The following is a 12,499-nucleotide window of genomic DNA, read 5'->3' as shown; positions in this document are numbered from 1 at the left end:
TACATTTAAAAAGAGCACAAGACCTGAGCCCATTCTGGCAGGTGTACCTAATAAAGTGAACACTGTGAGACAGCTACAGCTGGTTGCAGTGGGACAGTACCAGCATGCTGTGGGTTTGCCCTTTTAAATGCAAAAACTCCTTATCAACAATTAAAGTTTGGCCCAGATCTGCTGCTGCTGCTGCTGCTTTGGTTAAATGTCTCTAATCAGTCCCTGTTTGCATATCACACACACATCAGTTACTGCACTCTCACTCAGCAGCTGTTGCTTTATAGAGGCAGTTTGCATCATGGCGTCAGAGGACGATCCGGTTATCAACACTGTGAAGTTGTCTTATTTATCTACAGTGTTAGGACACAGGAAAATGATGCAGTGACCTTTGACCTTGTGCTGCGTTCAGGTCAGATGGGATTAAAACCCTCTGCTGTTTGCTGACATGGTTACAAACACATAAGACATAAAGTGGATTTCCTCCATAAAAACAGACCTGTTGCTTTCTAATAACTCAAACAAAGTGTGAGGTGTGTTCAGGTACAGCTTCCAAAAAGCAGCTTTGTTGAGAAAACCGAGCACTCCTGATGTGGATGGTGTAAACACACCAGCTCCAGGTGTGACCGCGGATCACTGAGTGAATCTGCTTCATGGAACAAACCCAGCGTCTCAGTGACTGCATGTCGAGGTGTTTTCTAAGTGATGGAAGGTGATGAAAGCTGGTTTCATGTCGCGAGATGTTCACCACTGTATGAGCGTCATTCAGACGATCACACTGTTACTGATGAAGTGTAAATACAGCTGGTAGCCTGTAAAGTTGTGTTCAAAGTTATGTTGTAGGTAAAGATTTTTCTTTGACAAGAGAACATTAACAGTTCAGTGCATCTGCACACGGAGAAATTCTGGGTTTGCACAGCCTTCTACATTTCTGCAAACCCTGTTAACATTTGCACATTTCAAAAGTGTATCAACATTTCTAAGGGAACACAGTTTATGAGCTGGTTTTGTCATCGGGAGGTGGAGGGGATGTATGGAGTTAGATTTGTGTCTTTTTTACATGCAAAAAAATAAATGATACGAGAGAAAAAAAATATTTGAGAGAAAAAGTTTTCACACTGATAGCAAAAAATAATAATATTTGACTTGAAAAACTTTATTTTACTCTCAAATATTATTTTTTTGCTATCAGTGTGAAACATTTTTTCTCAAAAAAAAAATTTGTTTCTCTCAAAACATTTTTCTTCTCTCTCTCAAAACCTAAGTCTTTGCTCTCGTGTCAGGATTTTGCTTTCGCTGCGAAAATAATGTCATGGGCGGGGCCATGTTCCTACTGGCCAGTCTCAATCGAATTGACAGCTGGGTGAGGATCGTCTTGGGAGTCGAATTCAAGTGAATCATTCATCCACCATGGTGGATTCACCGGCATAGATGCGCTGCGTTATTTGGGAGCGGAGACTCCAATGTTTGGGTAAGATGATGACACAGATGATGAATAATATCAAAAAAAAAAATAATATTGGAGAGTAAAAAAAAGTTCAAAAGTCTCAAAACTTTTTTTAGTCTCAAATATTATTATTTTTTGCTATCAGTGTGAAAACTTTTTTTCTCAAATACTTCTTTTTTCTCATATCATTTATTTTCTCGCATGTAATAAAGACACAAATCTAACTCCATAGCCAGGCAGCAACATAAGGTTACAAACAGACGACGTAGAACGAAAATACAAAATAAAAGATATACAGCTGTAAAATAAGCAATATAAAAGGAAGAAAAGCCAAAAAGTATGTTAACATATGCTAGAGGTGAACCATAAACAAATGACAACTATACCTGATTACAAGACCAGCTAAAATACACTGTGACATTGGCATATAGGAGACTGTGTACAATCTGAGAGGAACCAATGAGAGCAACTTTAAGTCCTCCTGCAGAAGGTTCCACAGACAAGGAGCTGCAGACATACAGTAATGCTCACCTGTCAAACTCTTGTGCCAGACAATGAAAACATGTTCAGTGAAAGGAGGAGGACACAAATCTAACTCCATACTACCTGTCTCGGCCAGGACACTCTTGAAAAGAGTTTTTCTGGTTAAATAAAGGTTAAATTAAAAAAAATATATATATATGCCAAGGAGTTCTGTGGAATAAAGGAATCTATAGATAATAAAAGAAGTTAATAGATTGACTATCAATAAAAGAGATTTTAAAAATACAAAAGTTACAAAAATACTAAAAGGTTTCTGTAATATTACAGACTGGCACCCAATACTATAAGTCATGATTTTATGGCACCTGGTAGTCAAAGACATGCAGGTTTCACTTCAGGAAAAGTGTCCCATTTTACCTGAATGTATTAAGTACTCACTTAAAACCCTTTCCCATAAAAAGTTAAGTGTGTTGTGAAAATATTTTGATTATAAGTCAAACAGTTTATAAACAACATTCTTGCTGTTATACTCTTATTGTTCCAGCTGCAGAACTCGTATTACCACAAAGAGGAAATCAACATGCCACATGGCTTTTATGGAAACTTCTGGGACCAGTGATTTCTTTAACCCTTCCCAGTTATGTCAGGCCAATCTAAATGATTGTTGTCATGTAGAGCACATCTGTATTAACTGAACATATAAGGTGACTGGCTGCAAATGTTTAAAGAGCTCAAGATGTAAAACCTTATTTGTCCCACTTTACCTGTTCCACTCACCTGACTCCATCATACATAATGTATTTGCCATCTTTCACACGGAACGCGAACGCAACATGGTCCCGTCTCCTCTTGGTGTGTGACGTCAGCGGCTACAGGTGAAAAGGCACACCTTTACCTGAGACTTTACCTGTACGCGCGCGGACAGACACGGTTCAGCAGTGACCTGTCGATATGCGGAAGTGAAGCGAGGCTCAGAGTTATTGATCAGGTCCATGTTTAATGTTTCTTCTTTTGATTGGTTGGTTTTAATGATGTCGGAATGTTAATGAGGCCCGGCACAGCTGCGCGAGGGAACATGTACCAGTATTTTCCCGTGGGAAGTATTTCTCTGTGACCGAACTTCACATCAGCACCGGAACGACTTCAACATGTTCTTCAAGTCACCCGAGGTAAACACTGAGCTGAGTCTGGTCCTGGGTCCGTCTATGTGCTGGGGTCCTGCAGGCAGCTGTGTGTGTGAATGTGGAGCTTCCAGCTGACAGTGAAGCTAACACAAGTTTACAGTTTACAGGTGTTGTTTGCTTTATGCTTTATTAACTCCACAACAGTTAGAGTCACGTGTTGCTCTGCAGCCTGCGGCTTACGGGCAAAACAGTGTGATGCACTGAGCTGTGACAGTGTACAATCTGGAGATATATGTAAATGCTGCTTTAATGTGCATGGATGTATCTGTTCGGGTAAAATAATATTTTGTCTCACACAACAGGAAACACACAATGAAAGTTCAGTTCAGTTAAAGAGTTGTAAAGAGTAAGAATATTTCATGTGAGATGCTTGAAAACTCCACAAAACATGTATTTATTTTTTATTCTTTTAAATCTTTTAAAGGTCCAGTGTGTCGGATTTACAGGGATATATTGGTAGAAATAGAATGTAATATAATAATTATGTTTTCTTTAGTGTATAATCACCTTAAAAACAAGAATTGCTGTGTTTTTGTTCCCAAAACATTTTTGTATTTTTGTTTATTTTGTAATTTTAATTTAAATTTGGTGCCAGAGCACATAAAAAGCTTCAAAATGGAGCTTGATTGATTAAAAAAAAAATAGCCAGGGAAGGATCCACCTGGAGCCCTCCACAGTGGCCCAAGCAAAACCCCGAATGTCCTCAAATCCTTGAAACGTCCCTGCGTACTCCTGACATATGCAGGGCTGCTGCGACTGACCCCTGTCTTTTTGAAAACATGGTCTCTGGGCAAAGCAAGTTGAATATCGCTGCCTTAGAATGAGCCATTTATATCTTTATAGGGAGCAGGTCCTGGTTTCAGGCGATGCATGTTGCACTGCCGTGTTTCTACAGTATCCCGGAACGGACAAACCAAACACTGGCTCCAGAGAGGGACATTCATGTTTTCTTTCAACTGCCATAGCTCGCCACCTCAACAACAAGAGCATCAGAAAAACGCTGACGTTTTTTAATGTGAACCTGCTTTATTCAGTGTGTTTACCTGTTTATATCACCTGCTCCATTTGTGTTGGAGAGAAGGAACCTCTGCAGATAATTTTACTCCCGCTGAAAACCTCATGACCTTCTGGTTCTTAGGTTATCAGAGATAAAAGGTGATCGCACATAAGGAGGTGCTGGGCTCCGACATGTCTCTGACACGCCAACCAGCTTCAGAGAGACACTGATTTGTAATGTGAAGCTGCTTTATTCAGTGTTTCACCAGCTTTATCACCTGGCCCGTTTGTTTTTGATTTGGCTCCTGCTGAAAAGCTCTTTAACTACACTGAAGAAATTCTGACCAGGAGAATTTTCCACTGGTTGCGATCAGCACTACTCACAGCCTCTCAACCTTTGTCAGTTAGGGGGGAATCACGTGCAGTCAGAGGTGCAGTACACTTTCAGTGTCTCTGCTGAGACGATTCTCAACAGTTTCAGCGACGTTTAATCCTGAAGCAGTTCCAAAATATCTGCAGCAAATGTCCTGTTTCTACTTTACATCTGTGTCTGACCCCAGATGTGATATTTCATACTTTTGCTTCATAGAGTTTGTGGTGAAATAAGTAGATTAAAGATGCAGCAAATGGTTACTGTCATTATTAACGTGCTGATTGTTTTGGTCTATAAAATGTCATAAGACAGTGACAAGTGATGATCACAACTTTTAAAAGCCAGAAGTGAGATTTTCAAATGTCTTGTTGAGTCCAACAGTCCAAAATTAATCAGGTTAATGTCATAGAAGACTAAGGGACTGTTCTTTATTTATCAGAGGAGCAAGTGATGGCCATCCCTCCACCATGAATTAGTTATTAGATTTGTAAACTTTCCCTTTTGATGTTTGAAAGTTAAAAGTTGAAGATGAAATCCTGGAGTTGCTCATCCTGCTGGTTAGTTTGAGCAAACAGTTTTAGTTTTGGCCAAATTTTAAATGAGACGTAAAATGAGGTGATTTTTGATGAAATATCTATTTATCTATCTGTTTTAAGGTCCGATTTTCTTTTTTCTAAGTGACGCATTCGCCCCAAATAATGTGTTCAAGCAACACATTCTCACTCTGACCTCATCACATATTGATGTTTGCTCATGGACTCTTCACATCCAGAAACTTCTCTTATTGTCATCTTTCAAAATACACTTCTGTTTTCACAGGAAATGTACAGATTGCATACAGTCTCTTTCAAAATAAAAGCACTACGTCCGTACAACATCGCGAACTGACGTTTTTTTCCTTCAACACAACACATAGTGTTTAGGTTTAGGTAAAAAAGAACAGTATTTGACTTTAAATTCTTACGGGACGTGAACACTGCTCTCCTGGGTGAAAGTTGGTATTTGTTGGACCCGCCCACCCTACTCGCAATTTCGCCACCTTAACTTTCATTCTTGTCCTGTCACGTTTTCCCCTGACGCCGCTGACCAGCTGCGTATCATACCGTCATTGGAGGACGGCTTTTTCGTTAGTGTCGGGCACAGGAAGTCACTGTCCAAGCGTCAGATTTTGATGACTTCGGAGTGAGACCGGGATGAGGCCAAAATAAAAAACACCAGTCCTCCTAAGAGCTTAAAAATTATTTGACTTGCTTCTTCCTTTCTGCAGCTGAACCAAAGAATGTGTCAACCATTGTTTAAACAATGAATCAGACATCAAAATTGTTTGTGGAGTAAATTTCAGTTCACCAACAAACTGATTGATCAGATACAGAGTATATCAGAGTGTGAAAATCAGGTTGTGTGTGTGTGTGTGTGTGTGTGTGTGTGTGTGTGTTCAGTGGGTCAGAAGTGAAACCTGTTTATCACTTGGAGCAGTGGAGGTTACGCCCATGTGGAAGGTTCACTGTGGTATCTCGATCCTTTATCTCTTCGCTCTCCAGGAATAGAAACTGAGCTTATAGGTCGGCCTGTCTGTGCTGTAAATACTGTGAGGGCAGCCGAGTTTTGTAGAACAAGGTAGAGCGTGAAGGTGGAAGACCACAGGAGACAACAGACATGAGAGGCTGAGCGTGTCGGGCAGGTCCGGACCTGCAGGCTGCTGAACGTCTGTTAGAGAGGAGCACACAGATTCTGAGCTGCTGCAGCAGCGGCTCATCAGAGCTGTGAAAACATGTTATTTAGAAGAATCATAAACAACCAGAAGGATTAATGAAGATTTATCAGACTTATCAGTAGTGATTACAGATCTTTTCACATACACCACTCACAGAGTCCAGTTTATATGGTCCTCCTGATCAAAGTAATGCAGTCTGATACAACAGGCGTGACATAAATCCTCCCCTCATGAGGGCTGTAAAGTTATAAACAGTTTGTGTTCATGATCATTTCAGAGGAAGTATTTTGTGCTGCTGTTAAACTGCATCGTGTTTACTGTTAGCCTAACATCACTGATAGAAAAATTAACTGATACGTGAATCATTTTTCAAAAGCGTTTATGTTAAAGGTGTAGTGTGTGGAATTTATTGGCATTTGGCGTTGAGGTTGCAGATTGCAGCCAACCGTGTAAAGTTCAGTTCAGACCAAAGATTCACGATGAAACAAAATCGTTTTAGAACGTCAGCTGGTCAAACTGCTGGCGGCTGGTTTTAGAACGTAAAGCACGTCACCTGTTTCAACAGCCAATCAGGTTGTAGTGACGTCCACTGGTCAAGTCAAAATGACCGCCGAGCCCTCTGTTTCCGTCCTCACGGTGTGCCGTGTCAGACGGTGGGTCGCTGCTGCTGCTGGCTGTATGTGCCTATGCCCCGCCCACACACACATTCTCATTGACTGATGAATTGGCGCTGGTTATTTATATTATTGTGGCGTATTGATTATGAATACAGTCCATCTGATGCTGGTTTTGTTTCATCACTGTAGCCAGTATCTCACTATCACTATCCTCATTCAGATTTTAAGAAGCTACAAATTATATTGAGCCACAAAATAAGTCTGAAAAGCTGCAAATCAGAATGAAGTACAGAGAGTTGTTGACTAGAGATGATACGCCGTCTCATGGTGGTCACTTCCTGTCAACGTTACAGATCAGAAGTACAACTCTCTTTGCTTCTGATCTGTAACGTTGACAGGAAGTGACCGCCATGAGACGGCGTATCATCTCTAGTCAACAACTCTCTGTGCTTCTGATCTGTAACGTTGACAGGAAGTGACCGCCATGAGACAGCGCATCATCTCTAGTCAACGACTCTCTGTGCTTCTGATCTGTAACGTCGACAGGAAGTGACCACCATGAGACGGTGTATCATCTCTAGTCAACACCTCTCTGTGCTTCTGATCTGTAACGTTGACAGGAAGTGACCACCATGAGACAGCGCATCATCTCTAGTCAACCACTCTCTGTACTTCTGATCTGTAACGTTGACAGGAAGTGACCACCATGAGACGGTGTATCATCTCTAGTCAACACCTCTCTGTGCTTCTGATCTGTAACGTTGACAGGAAGTGACCACCATGAGACGGCGCATCATCTCTAGTCAACGCCTCTCTGTGCTTCTGATCTGTAACGTTGACAGGAAGTGACCACCATGAGACGGTGTATCATCTCTAGTCAACCACTCTCTGTGCTTCTGATCTGTAACGTTGACAGGAAGTGACCGCCATGAGACGGCGTATCATCTCTAGTCAACAACTCTCTGTGCTTCTGATCTGTAACGTTGACAGGAAGTGACCGCCATGAGACGGCGCATCATCTCTAGTCAACAACTCTCTGTGCTTCGTTCTGATTTGCAGCTTTTCAGACTTATTTTGTGGCTGAATATAATTTGTAGCTTCTTAAAATCTGAATGAGGATAGTGATAGTGAGATACTGGCTACAGTGATGAAACAAAACCAGCATCAGATGGACTGTGTTCATAATCAATACGCCACAATAATATAAATAACCAGCGCCAATGGATGAAACATTCTAAAACAGTTTTATCTTGTTGTGTGAGACTCCAGATGAGACCGTAGCAGTCAAACACCTGAGTGACCTGATCTGATCAGCAGTGTGTTTTATTTATTAGGAATTTATCTTTTCATTTCTGGGTGGAAGAATGTGTTATTTTTATCTGGCAAAAGTTATCATTTCACTTTAACTGAATGTTCTGAACACATCTGGATTTAAATAGTTATCTGTAATATGACACTGTGAAGTCAGTGTGGTAAACACCTTATCTGTGTGTGTGTGTGTGTGTGTGTGTGTGTGTGTGTTAAAGGAAAGCTTTGAGCTGTGGGAAGGACCAAAGGACGGTTACGCCAGTGAGCCTTTACTTCCTTCAGTGGTAAGAACCCACGTCTCTGAACTTTTCATACATGAACAAGATAACTGGACCTCATCATCAGGAACATGCAAACTGAATATATCTGCTGGTATGAGAGCATCCTTTGACTCTGTGTCTGGCAGATAAACCTGCCTGTCGTCACACATGAACAGACTGTTTTATCTTTAAGTCCCTGCGTCACAGTGAGCTCGTTCAGCTCAGCCGTCTCATTTGCACCTTGTATCTAGCTGAATGGGTCTGTCAGGTATGCTCACTGCTGTAACATGAGCTGGGTTTTATTTTGCTGATGATAATCTGGAATGTGGCTCTACATCGACTGTAACAGCACCTGGTGCAGCACCACAGGTGTTACTGAGCGCTGGTGTAGTGGCATGAACCTGCTTCCTGGGACAGAGCTCAGCTGACTTACTGGATGAGGGGGAGACTAGTTTGCTCACTAAAAAGATACAGCAGGTGTGTAGTTGTTGCAGGACAGTTATCACCTGCATCAGTGTTGGACCGCTGAGAATATTATTTCTCTTTCAGTGTGTCACAGATGAAGAAGGGCATGCAGCTCGAAATGTCACCTCAGTGGTAAATTAATTAAACATTTATGGGACCATAGTCTAGTGTGCAGGCTCCTGTGGGAACTGTTGGTCTTTCAACATGTCAGACATCACAGACTGATGATGTCTGACAGTAAAAGAGGGTTTCACACAGAGTTTGACACAATGTGAAAACACACTGAATAAAAATATAAATGCAGCACTTTTGTTTTTGAACAAACTGAATTGACCATAAAACAAAACAACGCGCCATTCGCAGCACCATCTTGATGTCTGTCTGAGTAATGTGTTTTGTTTTTTGTGGTATAAATCTTCTTTGAGCTGCTTAACAATGGGAACATGTCTCTGGGGCTGTTTCGTTTTTCAACAGTCCAACCAGAGGACATTTGACTACATACTGGTGGCCCACAAGGTGGAAGATGAAATGGACCAGAAGGCTCAGAGACGAAGAGCCTTTCTCGGGGAGCTAGAGAGGAAAAATATCACCGTCACTGTGAGTCACACGTTTCTTCAAATCACCCTGACCTGACACATTATGTAATGTAGGGGAATGACTGTATGAATCAGAGAGGGCAGAGTTTCCTTTAATGCATGTGTTGTTTTTTGTGTTATTAGAAGGTCGACCATGATGACAAAGTGTTTTACGGCATCCGTGCTCCCAATGAGATATTTAAAGACTACCAGTACCTGCTCAAAGTCTCCGACTCCTGCAACTGGTGTGGAAATGTGAGGGGCTCCGTCACCCAGGCTACCAGGTAACGCTTGCTGCTTTCTTTGGAGCTGAACCCACTGATCATTAAACACAACCCTTCAGCTCCAGTCATTGTTGTATGTCTCCTAAGCCCCGTCTCCACCAAACCCTTTCAGTCCAGTCCCTTTGGAACCAGCAGTCAGCCTTCAGACATGGTACCGAGACCCTCGGTCTGTTCAGACAGTCCTCTTAAATGTGGGCGGGGTTGTTGTCACTCACTGCTCCGTCCAGCACTCGCTGTATTTCCTCATCAGCGGTGACACAGATGGAAGTCTGCACCTGGTTTATCGTCCACAGAACGAGGCTGCACGCCCACATTTTCACAACAAAATAGAACAGGCTGCAGTGAGAGTCTCTCTCCATGGGATATTTAAAAATAGCAGCTTTGTGCATTTAGTCCTTCTCAGGCAAGCTCAGGGATTTAGTGTTGCTGGAGCCCACAGGAACGACGCTCCACTGCACTTTTTATTTCTCCATGAGAGGATTAGAAAATATACAGTTCACATAGAAGATCCACTCATAACCTGAAGCGTCTGTCTTATAAAAATGAATGGAATAGTCAAAGTTGTCACAGTGAAATTTAAAGTGATAGTTCAGGTTTTTGGACATGAAGTTGTGTGAAACGCTGAGCATCTGTAGCTCTGATGTGACGGTGTCACTACTCTCAACGAGCCTCCTGCTCTGAGAAATGGCCCGGAGAAAAAGTAGTTCTGAAGATGTACGGGGGACACGTAACCAAAAGGTTTTAAGCTACAAAAAAGTATGCATGTGTTTTGTTAGACTATTTCAATAATTTTAAAACATCCCCACATTACGTCAGACCTTGCTATCAACTGGGACTATTTTCTGGCCAGTATCACTCCGCCGTGCAGGCCTGCAAGACAGCACGCCAACAGAAATCAATAACACAGTTCATTACCACGCCGTGCAGGTGCGCAGGATAGCAACGGCTAACGAAAACTTCATCGGCTGTTTCCAACAGAGAACCAGTAGGCTGTTATTAGTGAGGAAGAAGATGTACTAACCCTATTCCTACTACTACAGCGCAAACACCGGCTCAGGCTCACGACACACTCTCGTCAGCTGCTGCAGGTAAACAGAGGAATACCAAAATGGTGTGAACAGCTGTGGGAATAAAAACATCGCCAGCCCCCAATTCCATCGGTTTCCTGTTACAGATGTAACCCGTAGGCAACTCCAGCTGCTGTGAGAGGCAGCAAAACATCCTTTCATTTTATAGTTACAGTTTACTAATAAAACTCTCCACAGTATGAACAGTGGTTACATGAGCCTCAAAACCAGACACAACTCAGCCCTGAGCAGAGTGACCGTCCTCTACTGACCAATCAGACTGCAGTGTTCACAGCTCCACCTTTTAGTACCAGATCTGTGTGCTAGGTACCCCAACAGAGGGGGGACCAAACATGGGGACGCTAAGGAACGCTTCTGTTGGTACCATCCACAACTTTTCACAGTGGAAAAAGAGAAAATGCATACCAAACTGAACTGAACTGAACAGCGTGGTGGAAGCAGGGCTTGTGTGACTGATGAAGGCTGCGTAGCCATCGACCACTCTCAGACCCAAGTTTTGCCGAAAACAATAGTATGTCAAACATCCCATCAATGCCAATAAGTTGTTGAAACTTTAATTCCAAGATCTGCACAAATAAAAACACATACCACAGTGACACCTGCACTGGTACAGGAACCTGTACAGGTAGCTCCAGGGAACTGTTCAGAGAGAAGCAGCAGTTGTGTAATTGTGTTTCATATGAAGCAACAACAGTGTTGGCGCTGATCAGACGAGCTCAGTGGAAAAGTTTCACGTGTGAAAGGTTGTTTTTAACAATAATGTTGTGTTCCAGCACAGAAATCTTCCGCATCACTGAACAACACTGCAGCTTTTGCCCAGACATGTCCACTTTTCACGTCCCGTCCGGGGCATCCGGGTTTTTTTTTTATAAACTGATGATAATGTCCGGTTTTCCGTGTGTGTGTGTGTGTGTGTGTGTGTGTGTGTGTGTGTGTGTGTTAGAGTGCGGCACGGGCCACATATTTCTGTCCGAACCCGAACCGAGCCGACATTATTTAATGACCAAAGCACTGAGTTTGTGTCACGCAGTTGTTATGGTTACAGGCTATTTAACAGGCCGGGCGTGCTCAGCGGAGAGGGAGACCTCCGTGTTTGAGACGGGAGCGGGAGGTCCGACGCTTCCAGCGAGACGAGAGGGAGAAATATAACAAAATAAGATAAAATAGGAAAAACCTGTCTCCCTCTTTTATTTTATTTTCGGCGTTTAATCAAGGTGGAGGCGGGCGGCGGGAGGTCCGAGACTTCCAGAGAGGAGAGAGGTAGAAACAAACAGCCAGTGTGTGTCTGTGTGTGTTATGTTCAGGTGTTGACATGTAAATAACAGTGCCCAAGCAATAAACAGGACAGACAATAGGATTTTATCTATTTTTACACTACATTTTCACTGAAAGCTGACCGAATGCGACCCGAGCCCGAATACAATTTATAGCTACATTTTTGACCAAACCCGGCCGACCTGTCAGGTACCATCGGGCTCGGATCGCCACACTCTAGTGTGTGTATGTGTCCCCTATCTAATGGGGCCTATCTGAATTTCTGTCTTTGAGAGATATTATTTTGTAATATAACTGAATTTTCTATCCATACATATAAATTTTAAATATATTATAATTATAAGGCATCTTTGAGTAAACTGCGAGTATCATTTAAGTAGGCTATGTCGTGGCCAGCCGAGTGTCCTCTTTTTTGGAAATCAGAATATGGTCACCCTATGTC

General features: G+C 42.4%; 1 protein-coding gene across 1 annotated transcript in view; it reads left to right on the top strand.

The window, feature by feature from the left end:
* The first annotated feature begins 2,707 nt into the window (after positions 1–2,707).
* Positions 2,708–12,499, top strand: part of LOC125880018 (anoctamin-9-like) — a 33,936-nt gene continuing 24,144 nt past the window's right edge. Inside the window, exons 1-4 of the mRNA XM_049562230.1 lie at positions 2,708–3,087; positions 8,329–8,394; positions 9,310–9,432; positions 9,555–9,694. Of these exons, the coding sequence (XP_049418187.1) occupies positions 3,067–3,087; positions 8,329–8,394; positions 9,310–9,432; positions 9,555–9,694 (350 nt within the window). The 5' untranslated portion in view covers positions 2,708–3,066. The remainder of the gene's footprint in view (positions 3,088–8,328; positions 8,395–9,309; positions 9,433–9,554; positions 9,695–12,499) is intronic.

This window comes from Epinephelus fuscoguttatus, linkage group LG2 (genome assembly GCF_011397635.1).
Source record: "Epinephelus fuscoguttatus linkage group LG2, E.fuscoguttatus.final_Chr_v1".
In the NCBI taxonomy this organism is placed as follows: domain Eukaryota; kingdom Metazoa; phylum Chordata; class Actinopteri; order Perciformes; family Serranidae; genus Epinephelus; species Epinephelus fuscoguttatus.
This window is presented reverse-complemented; position numbering and strand designations above follow the sequence as displayed.